Source organism: Phascolarctos cinereus, unplaced genomic scaffold (genome assembly GCF_003287225.1).
Source record: "Phascolarctos cinereus isolate Bilbo 61053 unplaced genomic scaffold, phaCin_HiC Scaffold_3;HRSCAF=262, whole genome shotgun sequence".
NCBI lineage: Eukaryota > Metazoa > Chordata > Mammalia > Diprotodontia > Phascolarctidae > Phascolarctos > Phascolarctos cinereus.
In genome coordinates, this window is record NW_027555736.1 from 184,990,931 (window position 1) to 185,010,587 (window position 19,657).

General features: G+C 45.5%; 1 protein-coding gene across 2 annotated transcripts in view; it reads left to right on the forward strand.

Annotated features, from left to right (window-relative positions):
• Positions 1-19,657, forward strand: part of BAHD1 (bromo adjacent homology domain containing 1) — a 34,536-nt gene that overhangs the window by 7,083 nt on the left and 7,796 nt on the right. For both annotated transcript variants that reach the window (XM_021009339.2, XM_021009338.2), the window contains exon 2: positions 15,929-17,466. In XM_021009339.2, the coding sequence (XP_020864998.1) occupies positions 15,945-17,466 (1,522 nt within the window). In that variant the 5' untranslated portion in view covers positions 15,929-15,944. The remainder of the gene's footprint in view (positions 1-15,928; positions 17,467-19,657) is intronic.

Sequence of the window (19,657 nt, forward strand, 5' to 3'; positions counted from 1 at the left end):
GACTGCCAGCTGAAGCTGCTGGGTTTATGGAGCGTTATACGAACAGCTCCGACTTTAAAAGGCCTCCTTTTTATGAATGGGTAGTGAGGAATGTAAATAAAGCAGCATCTCTCAATGGGGAAGCATTTTACATAAGCAGCGCTACCCCAGGCCCAAGTATTTATGGGAATTTGCTAGCACAGTCTGGCGAGGCTCACTTCCTTTGTGAACTTGCCATTGTGCTGGGGACACGAGGCCTTCAGTGGGGTGAGGGCAAAAGCTGGGGTGAAGAGCGTTGGTCGCTACTTCTCCTCCAAAAAGGACCAGGCTTGGAGTCTTGGGCAGGAAAGAGATTGGCACCCTGGCTGGAACCCTGACTTAGAATACACCCGCGTATAGTTAGAATGTGCTGCCTGTTTAACTTGGAGGAGAGAGGTGAAATCCATCCTGTCATGATTAGGAGTCAAATCCCCAGCAGACTGGGTTCCTGGTAGTCTCCAGCTATAGACCACTAAAAGCTGATGCCCATTCCCTGGGGGAGAGGGAGGTCCCAGGTAATTGAATTCCTTCCTTCTTTTAACTAGAGTCAAACCGATTGGTTGAAATTTCAGCTCCTTTATGTCCTGGGCCCATGCTGTTCCCCACCCATCCCCTAACCCCCCCCCCATCTCTATCTTAATGATAGAGATACTAATGATAAGTAAAATGGTTAAAAGGAAGGAGGAGGAGGGTAGGGTAGTTGGAAGATTGATCAGACCCTGAATAAATGAGAATTTATTATTATAGCTTTAAAAAATCTGAACTCCAGACCCTCCCTCCTATTTTCCCTCAGGTCAGCTAAGACATTGGAGTTTGAGTCCATGGGCTCAATGTGCAGACTTGGTGAGGAGGGTGTACGTAGGGTTGTCCAGGGAGAGCGGCCGTCCAAACCCCACCACTCTCTCAGTGGAGAACGCTTGCTGGAGTGGTTCTAAGCATCTCATAAAAATAGCATTGCTCATGAGCTCTTTTTTGAAGGCCCTTCCACAAGGAAAAAGGGCCAAAAAGGAACCTCGGCCTAGACCAAGTTTATCCCAGGGAACGCCTGCTTGAAGTAGCATGCACCAGGTTGCTTGAGTGAAAGAACTTGCCAGTGAGTCTCCTCATCACTGTAGGATCAAAGTCAGGTGTGACTTTTTTCCGGCTCTTTCTTCTCTGTGTTCTGGGAGAATGGGGTTTAAATCCCGGACCCCACCCCTAGAGTTTAGAATAGGTCTTCTTTTCACTGCTGTGGTGTATAGTTGGTTGTTTGCAAACAATCATTTGTCCTCCTGTTGCCTTGGTGGTCCTTCTGCCCTAGGTAGATGGTGCTGTTTTCAGTTTCCAAGACATAGAGGAAAAGAAATAGAGGTAGATATTTTGACCCTTCATCCAGTTGTCAATATCAGGAGCCATTGTATTTTAATGGGAGAGGGGCGATTTTGTCAGTTAAAAAAATTCCACAAATATTACTGTTCGTCTTTGAACTGTTGGTTTTGTAAACCTTTTGTTATATTTAATTATATTTTCACCTAAAAAAAAACTAAACTGAACCCTGGATAATTATAATGACCAAGGTTGTAAATATAATGACCAGTGACCCAAAGTAGAGTTAAGAAAATCTATCTCCTGTCTTTTGTTGCAAAAGTGAAGGGTACTTTGTCTATGGAATAATGTATATACTTCTAGAAATGGTCACTGTTAGTTTTGGTGAGCTTCCCCCCTCTTCTTTTTAAAATATTTATTACAAAATATTTCTCCCTGGGGCAGGAATATATTTGAAAATGCATTCTTTATTTTGAAAATTTTGAAATTTTCACACACAGACATACCTATGGCCAAAGCTTTTAGACATGTAGATTGGATTCACATTCTAGGTAAAGATTGAACCAGGTGACTGGCATCAACTCTGATTGTTTATGAGTTTTGGGGCGCATTAGGGTAGTGTTTTTCAATCATTGTGGATCACAGCCAATTTTTATTGCCAAAGATCCTTCTAAAAATCTATAAACTTAAAAAACCTGACTGACTCTTCATTTTTCTCCTCTGCTTGTGATCTCAACCCCTTGGGCCCCCCCCCGAGAACTTCAGAGCTGATACTGAAAGGTCAGAGGAGTATGTGGTAAAACATTTGGACAATGTACCATTGCCCGGTTATCTTTTGAATTAACTAATGCTGTTTTAGGGGGTCATTGTCACTCAGAAGACATTGAGATGCACCAAAGAGTAAGTAGTAAAAGGACCTGGGCTCATATCACAGTTCAGCTGTTTTAAACCTCTGTTACCTTGGTTGTCACTTCCCCTCTCTGGCCTCAGTTTTCTCATCTGTAAATTGAGAGGGTTGAACTAGATGATCTAGAAGTTCCTGGCAGCTCTAATTTTGTGATTCCATGTGCCAATCACTGTAAGGTATGGAAAGCTGCAGAGGAAGAAAAACAAACCACACACACCCAGTTCCTTGCCTTGAGAAGTTTATGATCTTGTTGAGTAGAATACAAGTTAAACCAATAAGTTAAGACTAATAAGAGGTCAGACAGAGAGGAGTGAGAGATTCTAGGAAGAAGGGATCACTTTTTTAGATAGGGATATCAGGGAAACAACCTATTGGAAGAAGACAGTGCACATGACTTGAAGGAAAGAAAGGATTTCAGCTGGCAAAGACGGAGGTGACTGTTGCAGGCATTGGGGTTAAAGGGGTTAGAGATTCAGGGAGTCGGAATGATGTGCACAAATGAAGTGCCTCCTTCGAGGCAGGAAAGAGTAGGATAAGGTTGGTGAAAGGCTAATAGTCCAATTTGGCCGAAATGTAAATTGTGAAGGGGAAATAGTTCGAAATAACATCACAAAGGTGATTTCGAGTGATGATCACTCACAATTTCAGACTACCAATGATGAAATGCACTAGTACCTGCCTCTTGACAAAAAGATGATAGACTCGGGATGAAACATCAGTTTGGAGATAGCCTGTGTGAGGATCTGTTTTGATCAACTCTGCCTGTTTGTCGCAAGGATTTTGTTTTTCTTTTCTTCTATGCTGGGAGCGAGAGAGAAAATAGATTACTTGTAATAATACAATCAGATCTGTACCTTAGGGAGATTGCTTTGATATGGCCATAGTATGTAGGATAGATTCCAGAGAGAAAAGGCTGTTACTGCCTAATAGGAGGCAATACTGTGGTGGTAGCAGAGTGGGAAGGAAGGATTAAATGCTAGTGTTCAAAAAGATAGGACTTGGCCATTGATTGGATATGGGGGACAAATAAGATGGAACAATATAAGACTATTTTGAACTTACGTTACTGGTAAAGTGGTGGTACTATCTCCAGAAATAGCTTAGTTAGGAAAATTAGAGTGGTTTTTTTCCCCTTTTTTTGGAGGGGGAGGAAGGGATGATGAATTCAGTTTAAATGTTGGCAGGATATCCAGATAGAGATGCCCAGCAGAGAGGTGGAGATCAGGGACTGTAAATGTAGATTTAGATGTAATAATTGAAGCCATAGGAGTAGACGATATTACCAAAGGAGAGAATAGAAAAATGAAAAAATAATACAGGAAGACAGGACCAGGGATTCCCTGCCTTTCAGAATTTGGAAGGAGGAAGAGGAGAAAGACCCAGTAAAAGAGACCAAAAAGGAATTGTCAGGGGAAGGAGGACAAGGAACCTTGAGAGAGCAGTGTCATAGAAGCCAGCTGGTTAAGTGTATCTCAGAGAGAGAGAGAGAGAGAGAGAGTATGTTTGTTAGATGGTGTCAAATGATACAGAAAGGTCAAAGAGGATGGGTCTTGCTTATAAACTCATGGAAAGATTGTTATTGGGGTACCAGCGTGATACTAGGATGTGCTGGCAACAAGGTTGACATTTAAGAGCCATGAGGTCATCGTCCAACTATATTCAAAATGGTTAGGCTCTTATTAGAATGCTGTATCGGCTTCATGACTTGACAGGTGTGGAAAACTTAGACAGAATCCAGAAAAGAGATAGAAAAATAATGGGGAAAAAATTGGAAGATAAAATCACCAAGGAAAAAGGAAAGGATTTGGAACTGCTGAATAAAGAAGATTGAGGAATCACTTAATAATATATAGTAGAAAGAATACTTAGTGGGTGTGAAATCAGAGGAATCAGTATTTGCATCTAGGTTCTGACATTCCTGTGTGTGGGGAAGTCAGATGACCTCTCTGGACTAAATTGGCTGTAAGGACCCTTCCAGCTTAAATCTATAATCTTATACATTTTCAACTGTCTGGATTCTGTGGGAAAGAATGGTTAGCTATTCTCTATTTCCATGGAAGGCAGGTATCAAAGATATGTTTTCTGATTAATTGACCACTTTTGGCCCTGGAGAACAGATAATGAGACACAGCCTTCTACTCCTGGTGCACACAGGTGGGAGTACTACGGATTTGCAGTGTTGCATACGCTGTGGCATAGTCATCATGTCGGTTGGTTTTACGTAACTATATATTCTGTGTTAAAGGGGCAGGAAAGGAGGGATGATATATTTTGGGGCAAGGAGCAAAGTGTGAAATCAAAAGACATCAATAAAACTTTAAAAAGGAAATGAGAGTTGATTATAGCAAGAGAATTTTAGAGAAGTATAAAGAAAATTCTGAGGTTATAAAGGAACTCATAGCCTTTCATCCCCACAGGCTATTTTAAAATAGGAGAAACAACCTACATATTCCTTCTTTCTCTTCTCCCCTTCCCAAAAACTCTTTCCCTTATTAGATAATTAATACAGTTGGTCCCCAGCTTTACAAACTAATTGTATTACAAAAGTTCAGTTAGTTTTTTTTTTAACCCAGAGCACGTTTGTTTTGTTAATTGAGGTTTTCTTCTGGAGAAAAAATTTTAGAAATGGTGATTTCGTTTTCAGACTAGCACTCAAAACCTATTTAATTTATAATATAACTAAATACTGTATATTTATAACAAAAAATGGTAGAAAACAATTTTGTTGTAACACTTGATAAAATTTAAAAGATAATTAGTTTTTATTTATCTTGATGAATGCTGGTGTTTTGAGGAAAAGCATATTTAGAGGAGAATGAGAAAGCAGATGGAAACTTGTAGGGACTACAAAGACAACGTAATTTCAAGGGTTTAAGAGGTTGATAGGCACAAATTCTTTGTTTTATTTCACTTACAAATTTTCACCTTTTTTTCCCCCTTTCTAATAGGTTGTAAGCTCCTTGCTATCAGGGACATTAGTTTTGGCTTTCTGTCTACCATGCCAGAAAGGTAGCTAGTGCTTAATAACTGCTGTTGATTAATTGATTCTTTGCCAAAGGTAAATCAGTAACACTACCACTCTTAAACTTGTCACACATGAGTAGGGTCAATTTTAGTTTACAAATGAAATGAGAGAAGGAGAAGTGTTTTTCTGAAATAATTGGCAAGAGTTGAAAGAGGGGTAGAGAGGATGTACATGCACATGTAAGAGTGCTTGAGATGTATGTAGTTAACTGTGCTATCAGCTGTGAAAGAAAAGAAGGAAGCTCATCTTGAGCTCCAAAATTGCATGATCCCTGAGAGGGAAGAAAGGAGGTGGTAGGTCATAGGATAAAGGTAAGGTGGTGCAGTGAATAGAGACCAGACTTGGAGTCAGGCAGACTCATCTTCCTGAGTTCAAATCTGGCCTCAAACATTTACTAGCTGTGTGTCTCTGGGCAAGTCCCTTAACCCTGTTTGCCTCAGTTTTCTCATCTGTAAAAGGAGCCAGAGAAGGAAATGGAAAAGTACTCCAGTGTCCTTGCCAAGAAAACCCCGAAAAGGGTCACGAAGAAGTCAGACACACTTGTAAAGGTAAAGGCCTTAGGCTTAGGTCAGATGGTATTTCCGTGCTCACCACCAGCTGGGACAATTTGGGTTTTGCCTACTCTTTTATGTATATGATATGAATACCTGAGGTATTTATAATGGCTTCCTGGAGCTAGCGTTGTTGGGGAAGTTTTTCTGACTTCTCTCTATTCTCTGCAACTATTTTTGTCTCAATTGATTAGAATATTATACTAATAAGCTTAGTCATGTATTCAGTCCCTACATGGGCCAGTTAGCCTACTCTTTTCCACAGCCAAAGACTATCCATAACTGGCAAGCCATCCTAGAGATCTGTGCCCTTGGTTGCCAGAAGTCTGGACAAGAGTTTAGCTGTATGAACAGAAATCCATCCCCATTCCTGAAATAAGAGAAAGTCTGAGTCAGTAATGTCACCTCTGAATATGAAGTACAGCAAGTCACTAATATAGTTTGCATGGGTCTGATTGAAAATATGTAAGGGGGAAAAAAGACCTCCCTTCATTTTGCTTTGAGATGCAGTTTTCAGTCCAGTGAAGGGAGCTGACTGAGCATGTGTTTATCTTATTTATCTACCTTTCTCATGTCTCTCAAATTGTTAAATACTGTGGTACAAATGGCTTTCCATCCCGGCTACTCACTTTGTTCCTGGCCCAACCTGGAAAGTATGGAGATATTGAGAGACCAGAGTGGTCGTATGTAACTCAGAGCTTCTGCAAGTGGCCATTGCGGTCTTGAGACCCGCCCAGGGATTTGGATCTGTCCCGTGACATGAGGTATGTAGAGGGTATGAGTTGTCCTTCTCACTCCTGAAAACTACCTTTTGCCAGCCTTTGCATCCCTTTGTGAAATGGGATAATATGAACTTATTTATTTGTATAATAAGTCTTTAAGGTTTATACCGTGTTTTCTACACGACAACCCTCTGAGAGAAGTAGTGCAAGTATTTTTTACCCCCGTTTTACAGATAAGAAAACTTAGGCTTTGCCTAGAGTTGAATAGCTAGGGTCAGAGCTGGAATTTGAACTCATATCTTCTGACTCCAAGCCCAAAGCATTTCCTACCACATTGCTTGAATGCTACATGATGTTTGCCCTTTTGGCAAACTGCAAAGAAGACCCTACTATTTTTTATTACAAATAGAAATTTCAACAGATACAAACAAATTGATGCCAAAAAGAAATGAAATATAATTGGAATTACTTCTGCCTAGATACTTAGATGATCTCAGCTATGGGGCTCCTCCTTCCAGGAGGCACAGGTTGAAACCCTGTTGTATTCCATAGTGTCCATAAATCCTTCATAGAAGATCCCACTAATGTGTTATATTGTACATATATACATACATCATACCATACATGTAAATGTGTGTGTGTGTATATACACACATATATATACACACGAATTCTGAATAAAATAACAATAGCAACTTCCTTGCTCCATGAACTTTTGTGATCTGTGTACTTATAAAGCTTTGTTTGCTATTTGTAATATTGATTCATAAAATGTTAGAGCTGGAAGGGACCTTAGAAATCATTTAGTCCAGGGGTTCCTAATCTGAGGTCCATGAACTTCATAACTTTTATTATAATTGGTTTCCTTTGTAAAGCTACAAATTTTATGCATTTAACATCATATTCCAAGAAGGAGTCAGTAGGTTTCTCTTGATTGCCAGAGGGGTTCTTGAAGTAAAAAAAAAGGTGCATAGCCTGTGCTTTATTTAGTCCATGCCCCTCCTTGTACAGATATAGAAGGAGATACGAAGGTTGAGTTCCTTTGGACCAGAACCTGGCCCTCCTGGGTCACAGCCCAAGGTTTTTGCTTCGGTAGCCACAGTTCCTTATGCAGGTTGTGCCTTCTTTCATGTAATAATGACCTACCAGGGAAAAAGGCAGTGTCTCAAGTTAGGTTTTGTAAATGGAATCATTTTAAGTTGAAGAGTTTGCCATTTAAAAGAACTCTTTGAAGAATCCCTTTGTGATGCAAATAATCACTTCCTAATTTGTCTCTTCTCTCACTTTGCAGCTTCTTACAGTGAGGCACAAGTTATAAACTAAGTTAGCTGCTTTGTGCTGTAAGAAGCATAGCTGGTTCTCCTGGTGACCTTCACCACCTAGGGCCCAGGGTCTATAGACTTAGACTCCTCAGGCTCCTCTCCTTAACTTAGTCACATCTCTCTCCCTGTGGGCAGACCCATTCCCCAAGAAAAGCTTGTTGGCACATTTTAACCTTCGATGAAAATTCCACTACCTGCATGGGTAACACTCCATCATATCACCACCTTTTTTATTTGTGTTCATTTAAGAGAGGAGGGAGAAAAGAAAGCTTCGACAGTTTCACTTACAGCAAAACAAAGCCCATTTCCCAACCATAAGATAGAAGTAGATCCCAGATTTGCTGGGTCAGCGTGCCAAGATACCCAACTGGGCAAACTGGAGCTTGTGATTAATGTAGTGGGATGAGGGGTTGGGCATCAGAAAGACTTCAAAGGTACACTGAGGTCCAGTATCTTAGGAACATCACTTGTGGGAGTGTTAAGAGGACTGAAAGGTGAGGCAGAGCAGGCAATGAGGCAGACCTTCCAGCAGGGTCAGGTGGCAGTGTTTGGAGTTGTTCCCCAGAGAACCGTGGGTGTTTGCCCATGCCAGGATGGTGTTTAGGCTTCATTCATTCAGCAACCCCATTTGGAGTGCCTGCTATGCACCAGATACTGTGCTGGGTGCCAAAGAGTAGTAAAAAGACAGTCTGACATATGCCCGCTTAGGAGATACTATTGCCCTTGTTGCGTCTGCCACCTTTCCTCTGGGTAAAGCTTTCTCGGTGTGTACCCATAAGTGACCTAACTAGGCTATGTTGAGACCAGTCTAGCAGCATCCTCTCAGAGGGTGTTGAGATAGTAGAAGGGATTGTCTGGTGAACTTGATATGGACAACATCCTACCACTCTTTCCCAACCAGGCAGGTTTGATTCTTAAGAACATGCTACTGTGGCACTCCTAAGACATTGACTGTAGAACCTAAGCTCAGAGAAGCTGTTCCTAGGTATACTTTCCAAGGTAGATGGAAAAGCCTGCTTCTAGGTTACATTGGACCCCAGCTTTCATTTTCTGTCACTTGTATTATCTGACACTGTCTAGGGTTTTCTGTCCTAATGGATCGAATAGCTGATGAAGCTTTTTACTAGACATCTAACAGGGCTGAGGAAGATTATCATCTCAGGAGCAGTACTGCTGTGTGGTTCTTGGACATGAGCTCACAGTGAATCTGGGAGTAAAATACACATTCCCTTACCCACTCCCACCCCCCACCTCCTCGAAGAGGCTAAAAGTATTTCTCTTGGCTGGTTTTACCATGCTAAATTTGAAGTTCTACATAGAGGTAGAGAGCGGGCTTTCAGGCTGTGTTGGAGAGATCCCTGACCCCAATTCACACCACACTCAGCACAACTAGAAAGGAGTGAAGATCCCAATTTTCCCAAGGTGTAAGGCTTGGACTTTTAAAATGTAGAATTATAACAGCATGGCAGAGTTCAGTATGCAGGCAGAATTTCTTCATTTTCTAAATGAGAAGAAGGGGAGCTGGCCTCATTTGGAGGTGCAGACCCTTAATATAGAGAAGGGCTATAAGGAGCAGACCCAGGGTGCTTCTGAAGTTAACCAGCTGCTGGCACTCATCTAGCTAGCCCCCTCCTCAGGTGTGGAAGGACTCCCAGGCTGAGAGGGAACTCTCTGCCCTCCCAAGCAGCCCTCCAAGATGGCTTTTGGATTGTCCGATGTGAATCACAGAGTGATAACGGAGAATTGATGATTCTCTTGATCCCCGCCCTTCGTATAGTTGGTTAAATAGTCTCATTTTTAGTACAGTAAGCTGGGAGGGTGTACAGGAAAACAAGGAATTCCCTGCCTGTTTGTTCTGTACCTTTCCCCTTCCCCCAATCCCATGTCCTGTGGCCCTCACTCTAGGCCAGATTGAGAATCAGCCTAATAAGGACACCTCCCCTTTCTGTGCCCTTTTGCCATAACTCAGCAACTACCCCCTACTCCCACCCCCAGGGTTCCAATCTTCTCATGTTTCCTTGTCCTTTCTGTTCAGTGGAAAAAGCTGGGGAACTGGTAGGATTTAGCTCTGGAAAGAATCATTTAGTCGAGCTGATGTAGTGGATAGAGTCCTAGACTTGGAGTTGGGAAAAGAGAGAGGTTCAAATCCTGCCCTCAAACGATAACTAGCTAAGTGACCGAGGGCAATTCATCTAGCTTCTCTGCCTTTGGTACTCCATCTCTAAAATGAGGGTGTCAGACTCCATAGTCTCTAACAATCTTTTTCAGCTCTACATCTCAGATTTGGTGATCTTTCTCATTTTGCAAGTGAAGAAATTGAGGTCCAGGAAGTTTGTCTAATGTTATATACCATAGTTAACCTGTCTCTGTATATACCTGAGAGGACTTGTACATTTGTACATCCTCCGATGCTAAATCTAGTATTCTTTCCACTATCCCACACTGCCTAAAATTCAGTGTTAGGAATGTATATGCTACACATCAAGGAACTATTTACATTTTTAAAGAAGCTGATAGGACTAGGCAAAATCAAACTGCTAATGGTAGCATTACAGTCATTGGTGGGAAAGAACTTTTTGGATAGGAACCTTCCTGGGGCTCGCTTAGGCAGTTCCATATGCTGCCTCCTCTTAAGGCCAATCGGCAGCAAAAGTCTTGAGCTAAAGGTGCAAAACTAGACTGGAGTCCTGTGGCCCAGAAGCACTCCCTGACCTGCCTTTCTCCCCTCACCCCAGACATACATACAAGTGTGTGACTAGAAATCCAGAAAGGATCCCACAATATCCCCTCCCTCAGCTTGTCCTTCCTCCTGCCACCCCATTAGGCCTAAATGCCTTTGCTTTATGGTACTGATTGCAGAGAGAAGAGAAGGGCCGTGTCTTAGTGTCCTTTTTAGTTACAGTTATCCTGAGACAGTGTAAGGGGAAGGCCTGGATATTAAGCACTGCCAGTGTGCCTCTTCCAGACCAGCCTGCAGTTTTAGGGTATAGAATCAAGGTGAAGTTTTCTCTCAGGTCTTTTGAGTGGTCTGTGGGCCTCAATTTACTCATCTGTAAAATGAGGGGGTTAAGCTCAGTGACTTCTTAAGGTCCCTTCTAACTCCAGATCTATGATCCTAATCTCTTCTTTCCAAATGGAGTCCCAGAACCCTAATAAAGAACATACTTTGACTTTGGAAGAGAGCTGGCTCTTGATCTCTACCATCTTGACTTCAGCCTCACTGCCCCTGATGACTAGAGACTTTTGGTTTGCTCTGTCTCTGGGGAGGTTTCAAGTTGAATGCTTCCTTGAGGAAAGGGAACTTGGAGTCGGGAAGAGGGAGATTCAAATCCTGCCCTCAAACAATTTAGTTCCTTTTTTTTTTTTAATTAATAAGACCTGTGTTTTCACTGACGTAGGGAATTCCTTTTTTGAAGACTCCCTTTACCAGTGTAGATGTACTCCTGCTCTACAATTCATAGTCTTATTTGCCTAGAGTATTGAGAGGTTAAGTGATTCATCGAGGAGATGTGTTTTAGAGACTGGACTTGAACCCAGGCCTTTCTGACTGATAGATTTCGACTATGCTTGCCTGGCACATCTTAGCCTCTTAAATCCTTGTTCATTGATTGAAGACACTAGTATAGTGACAAGATCACTGGATTTAGGATGGGGAAATGAAGTTTGATTTTTGGTTTTGCCATTTATTAGCCACGTCTTTTTGGACAAGTCGCCTAACAAGCATAAACTAACTGTGCATATTATTTACTATATCTCCAGAAGGTCTTGGCCTTCTGGTTGCTCTTCCTCAGGGTTTCATACTACCTGGAGATGTTTGATGAAAAGGGAAAAACACCAAGGAAAAAACTGCTGGGCTGGTTTTCTCCAGTGTTCACGGGCTAGACATTACCCTAGGGCATAAGAAATATCTTAGATTGTAGAATCAGGTTCCCCAGCATCACTTTCCTTGGAATTTCTTATTGGGAGTGGCAATTAGGGGCTAGCGAATGACCATATCCTTAGAAGGAGAGGGAACCCAGAGAGTTAGCAGTAGGGTGGGGGTGAGGGATCAGCACAGCTGCCTTCCTTGGCTCTTGGCAGTGATAGAATCAAATTCCTAGTAAGCACCCCACTCCCAGCGGCTAAAACAGTTGTACTTATTGGTTGATCCATTGTATAAATGAGAGGGAAAGAGTAACTGATGAGGTTCAATCCTTCTGATTTCTTAGGATCCTCTTTGGACTGGACTAGGTTAGACTCTTTGGGGGGGGGGTCCAAAGAACCTTGAGCTGCTTCTCCTTTGCCCAGTTCCACCCCAGGGAAAAGCTGCTGCGGGAGTTCCCACCTCAAGCTTCACAGTGTGACTCACTCCACTCCTTCTCCAGCGTGCCTCGAAAGCCCGCAGCTCAGCTCAAGGGAAGCTGGAGCCAAGTCACCCAGCCTCTGCTTGGATGATTCTAGGGTGAGGGAGGGGCCAGCTCACGGTTTGGGTCCCACATGAAATCTGGGGTGGTTTTGCAGTGGTATTTTTGATGGCTCCAAGTTTTTTCAATGAGCTAAATGGAATTTGATAACTTCACTGGAGAGTGGATGATAGGGAGGGAGAGCAGGGAGAGCCTCCTCCATTCCATCCCAAGCTCAGAAGGGTCACGGTGTTTATCCACTGCAGGGTCAAGCAATGAGAGGCACCTCCTGACCAGACAGTGTAGGTGTATGCCTTTGGGAGATAAGAATGTTGAGGCTGTGGAGCTGGCTGTTCAAGTGAAAAAAGAATTCTCATGTTCAGGCCCAGAGAAGAGCTCTGAGGAGAGAGAAGCATAACCCTGAGACCCTTACTCCCCCTTTCCTAACTTGGTGGTGATTTCATGTTTACATGATGGAGAGGTTTCCTAGATTGGGGCCCTGAGGTCACCTACCTATTCAGCTAATTGACAAGTGTTCCTTAAGTACCTGCCTCTTGTCCTGCACTGTTTCTTTGGTCTGCTTCAGAGCATGGGCCAAGCCTTCCTGATTCTGGTCAGTTAGATCTCTGCATGACGGCTGTCTACCAGCTTAGTAGCTATGTTTCCAGCTTGGCTTTGACTCTCCGTATGCATACATATCTATGAAGGCCTTGGGTCTGGGTGAGCTTGGCTTCATGGCCTTAGGCCATCCCCTGCCCCTCTGTTTTGGTGGGCTCTCTGCCTAGACCTTGAGCTGGGAGGGGAGCTGCCGCCACCATCCCAGCTCAGCTGCCTGATTTGAACTCCATTTCTTTCCCCACTTCCTGGGGTCCCCTGAGCTTTCTAGGGAAAGGGTCTTGGTTTTGACCTGCCCCTCTCTTCTCCCCCACCCCACCCTCCCTCTGTCCCAGTGTCTTGCTCTTGGCCCTATCCTGGGGCCAGGGCAGGTCAGCACATGAAGCCACAGCTTTCTCCCTGGCATACTGCCTCCCCTTTCCAGTTTGCCGAGTCAGAGCTCCGGGGTGGGGGTCGCCCACGCTGATCAGACTGGTTTATAGCAGGGAGGGGAGTCTTTCTGACAATTCCCAAAGCCCTTTCCCCGTCCCTCAGTTAGCCCATTTTTTCCCAGGAGAAATGTCAGGGGCTGAAAGTGAGTGGCTCAGAGCTATGCTGGCCCAGCTGGCTGGTCATTGCTCACTTTGCACTCTGATCTGTGTCCTTTTGAGTGGGCATTTGGAATGATCACCAGGGAAGGAAGCCTTCAGGAAGCCTGAGCCCAACTCCTGTTTGGGAATTTCAGGGTTAAATCCTTGCCCAGCAGGGACTCTAACTCTGTGTTCTTTAGAGTGGAGTGTATGTGAATAACAATAGCAGTGGGGGAAATTAAGAAGGAAAGGGTGGGAAGTGGGGATGGGCCAGCCTTGAGGGTAGGCCGAAAGGAGCAGAGGAGCCTAAGGGGCCAGGATTGGGTTTTTGTCGCCTAGCTTGTTTCAGAAGCTGGGCCCCCGTCCCACCCCATCCTACCCTGTCCCACCCCATCCCACCCTATCCCACCCTCAAACCTAGTGTCTGCTGAGTTGGGTCTTAAGCTAGAAATTCATCCTATGTCTTGGCTGCAGCTGCTACTTGAGTTTCTTGGAGGGCAAATATGGTCTGACAGAGAGCAGGCATTCTAAGACTCCCTGTGACCAGTTAGGTTCATCTCATCCATTGGCTTTCCAGGTCTTTGGAGCCTCTTCTGCTGGAGGAAAATTTCCCGCCCAATGCCTCTTCCCTGGTGCCTGGCTTTCTTAAGTGCAAGAGGAGGGTTCTGGGCTACCTGTCACATGTGTATATGTTTTGGCCTGAGTACACCATTAAGTAGAATTTCCTACATCTAGTTTGTTCTTCTGTGGGGTCTGTGGTCCCAAATGTCTTCTAATTTAAGAAGCAGCATGATTTTGTGGCAAGCCATGGACATGGGAGTCTGGAGACTCCTATGTTCCAATTCTAGCTTTGATACCTGTGGTTCTGGGCAGGTCACTTAGCCTTATGTTCCTCATGTATTGTCATAGTAATACTAACACTACCCACCTCACAAGTTAAAGTACCATATGAATAAGTTGTTATTAAGCTGGAATAATACCAAATTACTGGACTTGCCAGGAGAGGGGAAAGGCTCCAGCCCCTTAACTTATATTTGACTTGTTCTTTGCCTCTTCCTTTTCCTGAATCCCTTTGTGTTTAAACAGGGATTTAAGGCATCTGCTTCTGGTTCTGTGACTTGGACCTGCTTCGACACCTAACATGTATCCTCTCAGGGGCTGAAGGGTCCCAGATTGCCAGCTTTCCAGCCTTCTCTTCCCCAAGCACAAGTTGTTAGCTGCCCTTCCCAGGGAAATTGGAGCCTCTAGAGCCAGATTTGGTGATGACTCCACAGGATTAGGTGACAACTTCCAGGCCTATGGGAGCCCTTAAAGAGCCAGTTTAAGGTGGTAGCTTTGGCCTGGGTACTGGGTGAGAGCAGACTTCTGACCCCCGGAAGCCCTTTTCTTCTTAGAATCTAGACCCTAAAATGTCTGTCTTTGGGTATGGTTCCTATTATGGCTGGAACCTTTGGGGTGGAGAGAGTAGATAGAATGAGTAGGCAGCAAGGACCAGGTTGTCCTTTACCCAGAAATGCCTGACACTGATTAGACCAGCTTCTTACTCATCCCAACAGGGCCCCTCTCCTTACTCGTGAGAAGGTTGTAGCTTTCTTCTTATAGAATGTTTTAATTTGAAGGATCCTTCAAGGCCATCTAGTTCAGCCCCTTCATAGATGAAGAAACTAAAGCCTTAGAAGTACCATCTCTGTCCTTTTCCCCTTTTACTCCTAAATTGGATCATTGATTGCTCCATAACCTTCGTAGGAACCTTTCTGTTCCCATGGGAACAGGGGGTGCTTGTCACCCAGAGCCACACAGCTTTTTCTCAGTTCTTAGTATACAGTCCCTAAATCATGTGAATTGGAACAGGGTAGAGTACCAGACTGGGTTCTCTTCTCAGATTTTCTTTTTATTTTACCTTGGTCCCTGGGTCTGCTTCTCTTCCATTTCTGAGTGGGTATTCCTTTCCTTTTCCCTCCATGGACATGTACAAGATGGGAGGGAGCCTTGGGCTAGGAGGATAATGGGGGGAAATGGACTTTTGGGGAAAGCATTCCTTTCTCCAGTGGAGCTAGAACACAGGCCTTGTGGACCATCCCATCAATCAGTGGTTTGAAAAGAGGAGAGTTGGAGGGCGAAAAAAATCTAGGCTTGGAAAACCTGGGGACCAGGTGGTGCTTTGGAGTCCTGGTAGTGAGCAGAGTGGGGCTAGCAGAGACAATTAAAATTCGAAAATGACTGTGAGGAGGAGTTGAAAATGGGAGTGGGCTTTGAGTCTGGGGAGCTGTGCTCTTAGCCTGGGTCAGAGAGCGATGTAGTGACAAGAATGTTAGCCTGGAGAGCCAGGGAAACCTCATCTCTGGTCCTTCTCTGTCTCTTATCCAGCTGTGTGATCATGGGCAAGGTGGTTAACTTCCCAGAGCCTCAGTTTCCTTGTCATACCTGTAGGGTTGTTAAGGATCAAATGAAATAGTAGATGTAAAATGCTATATGGAATTGTCAGTTATTACTGTGGCCGTCTCTCCTACAGGTCCAGAAGCTACTCTATGACGCATGCTCGGAGGAAATCTCTATCCCTGCTGAGCTCTCTCCCCACTGGCCGGGAGCCACTTAGGGTGGAAGGCAAGAGGATGGAGCGGCAGGAAGGCAATGAGCCAGGGGCTGTTCCAGAGGTCCCAAGCCTCACCAATCTGCAAGACCTTAGAAAAAACTATCCCCTTCGCAAGCGGCTTCTGGGCCCAGGCAAGCCCAAGACCTGCAAAGTGCTGCTGACCCGCCTGGAACATGTGGCCAGCCCTCGGGGCAAGGAGGCCTCAAGCTGGGTTGAGGAGCTGCAGCCACTTACACCTGGCTTGCCTGAGACATCTGTCCCAGGCAAGGGTGAGACAGGTGGAGAGCAGGATACTGGGACTGATAACACCCTTCCTGAGGAACCACGAAAGAGGCGTCTTGCTTCACTCAATGCTGAAGCCCTCAATAACCTGCTCCTGGAGCGGGATGATGGGGCTGGCCTTGCTGCTACCCGGCGATGCCGAGGGGAAACTAGGAGGGCCCGAGATAAAGTGAGTGGGAGTTGGGCCTCACCAGAGAAGCCAGTCCCCAAAAGCTTTAAGGGACGGAGCCGAACTCGGGCAGGAAGACTCAAGGGTAGTAACCAGGACATTCTGCCTGAGGAAGTATTTGAAGACAGTGCCCGCCGGGAAGGTGACACTGCTCCCAAGAGACTGGCCAGCCTGAATGCGGCAGCCTTCCTCAAACTGAGCCAGGAGCGGGAACTGCCACATCGTGCTCCCCGAAACCACACTGATGGGGATGTCCGGTCTGACTCCATAGGCCCTAAGACATTGAGGCTTAAATGGGCCAAAGCCAATCGGAAAAACTGCGTGAAGGCTAGGCAGGAAGCTAGCCTAGTAGGGACTGAGGGACTGCCCAGCTGGCAAATACCCCCCGAGGGAACCTGGCCGCCTGCTGCCTCTTCTGGCTCCCCTAGGTTATGTGGCAAAGCGGAGCCCCTACCCTATGAACCCTTAAGCCACGCTTATGAGAGCCCTGGGGACCTGTACCACCGGTTGCCCCTGCTGATGGGCGGGCAGGCTGCCATGAAGCCAGAGTATGGGCGCCCAGGAGAGAAGTCTCCCACTCCCAAACAAGACATACACCAGCCCTCATTTCCTCTCCCCCAGCTACCCCCGCTGCCTGTGCCCGGCAACCACTCTGACTTCGGCTGCTTCTTTGGTGGCCCTGAGCTTACCACACTGAGCGGGGTCTACTTGTACTACGGTCAAAGTGGACTGCAGTGTGGGGGCTACTCGCCCTGTCCTGTGTTCCCAGAGGGGGGAGAGCTGTCCCCTTCTGCTCCCTGTGATGGGCTTCTGGTGGCCCCGAGCTCCCTGCCCACAGGGACCCCCTTCCAGCACCCTCCCTGGTGTTCATCACGCTATTGCTGTGGAGAAGGAGAAGGAGTAAACAGCTACAGCCTCTGCGGGGTTCTCCCCATGTCCCTTAGTCGCGTCAGCAGCCTCCATGCCACTCATGGCAGCTGTCCCTACAAAATGCCTTTTGCAGCAGGTAAGATGTCCCTGGGAAAGTTGTTTGACTTGAGGCGAAGGGTTTCCAGGGTGACTTGTGCGTTTCTAGTCTTTGCCTGTAGCATAGTGTCCTGAGAGTTCACTCTAGGCTCATAGCAGATGACTGTGTGTGTGTGGCGATCAGGGAGGCTTCTGCTGGTGCTAGGAGAGCCTGGCCCTGAGAAGTGGGAACGATTTCGGTTCTGGCATTGTCAGGCAGGGTCCAGCCTCTAAGGCAGAGAACCTCAGTTTTATTCTTTCTCCCTTGGTGGTCATCAGACTGCTTGGGCATGTCTGACAGCTGAAGCTGCACCCAGCTTATCTGCCAGGACTTTATGGAGAATAGCATGATATGATAGCTGGGTAGTCTTGTCAACAGTCAGCAAGCATTTAAAATTGCTTACCGTATGTCTGCCACTATACTGTGCAGTGGAGTTATAAAGATAGGCCAGAAATTGTGCCTGCCCTCAAGGAGTTTACATTCTGATGGGAGAGACAGCTTATAAACAGCTAAGTTCACAAGAGATATATAGTTGTGTGTGTGTGTGTGTGTACACGTGTACATATATGCATGTATGTATACACACTTGATGGAAGGTAATCTAAGAGGGGAAAGCACTAGCAGCTGGGGGGAATCAGGAAAGGCCTCCTGTAGAAAGTACTTGTACCTGTCAAAGCTTTTGGTTACTCCAAAATTCAGTGTAGTATGACTGAGACCTAGGGCAGGCCCTGAGATGCTCATTGGAGGGTCCTGCCTACTAGTAGATCCAGAAGAAGATGCATGTAGTTTTGTAACATGTGTTTTTGATAACCTGACTGTGTAACCAAATGTTCCCATAACGATTCAGAACTCTGCTGTAACATTGACTGATGAGGGGCAGGGCCTCTCTGGCAGCCTAGCAGACTGCCCTCCTGAAGCTGCTTTTACTAATAAGTTTTCTCAGAAGCAGTCAAGAGTGTGGATAGGGCTATGCTGATGCCTTTTCAGATGTAGCTTTGCTTTCTGAGTATGTCAGTCTTGTCAAGTTGTGTCCTTGTCATCTCTGCTTCTCCCTTTGGGAGCTGAATCCTATGACTCTGTGCCTGTTGCAGAAAGCCCCAAACATTGACCAGTGTGTGCTACAGAAGCATTCACATGGAGAGCTGAGCTGAGCCCTGGGCAGGAAAGGTGGCTGGGGCGTGGGACTGGGAATGTAGATAGAGGCCTTAAAGTAAAGGCAGCTCTACTGGCCTTGGTGCCAGGGACCCTTGCCTTCCCTTACATGCCCCCTTAGTATGTAGGCTCAAGTAGGATTGCTCCCTTTGGGAAGTCAGGTCAGGATTCCCACAGCTTAAGCATAATCATATCCGAGCCCACAAAATTGGTTCTTGTTGTCTCAGTGAGACACGAACACCTCAGGAAAATGTATTCCAGGCCTGATGAATCTGTCTCTATTATATCTTCTGTCTTCCCAGGCTAACTAGAGAAAATACAGAGACCATAATGCCTTTACCAGAAAAAAAAATCTTCAAAAATTAGAGAGTAGAATCCTCAAGTGAGAAAGAATGGGGAGTTCTTATTGGTCCCAGCATTTACAGGTTAGCATTGCCCCTTTTCCAAGAAGACAAAGATCACCAATCTCCTCCTGAGGCTAAGCCCTGGCCAATGTGCTTGGGGTTTAGAGTTGGTGTCCTCAGTGGGGTAGGGAAGCTGCCTTGTCTCGGTGGCAGACTCGCAGGCAGACCCCTCCCAGCATTCCACTTGGGCAGCCTCACTGTGCCCCAGGAAACACACCAGTCCAGTGGCATTTGTACCTGCTGTCTCTGGCGTGTTCTGCTTTGGTCCAGGGGCAGAGCAAGGAGCAGTTGGTAGAAGTTACGGAGAAACAAATTTAGGCTTGACTTTAGGAAAAACATCTTGTAAGAGCTATCCAAAAGTGCAGTTGGCTGCCTTAGGACTCAGTGGGCTCCCTCTCGTGAAGGTCTGCAAGCAAAGGCTGGATCGGTCTGTGTGCAGATTCTCTTCTGGGTTTCGGTTGGACTAGATGGCTTTTGAGGTCCATGCTAACCCTGAAATTCTGTGATTCTGCTTGCCAGAGAAAGTCTGGATAGGAAGTGGGCAGCCATGACTTTTGGGTCTCTTCCTCCCAGCTCACACACTGACTACTTGTAGCACCTTCTCTCTCCTTCCTAGGGAGGTGACCACATCAGCT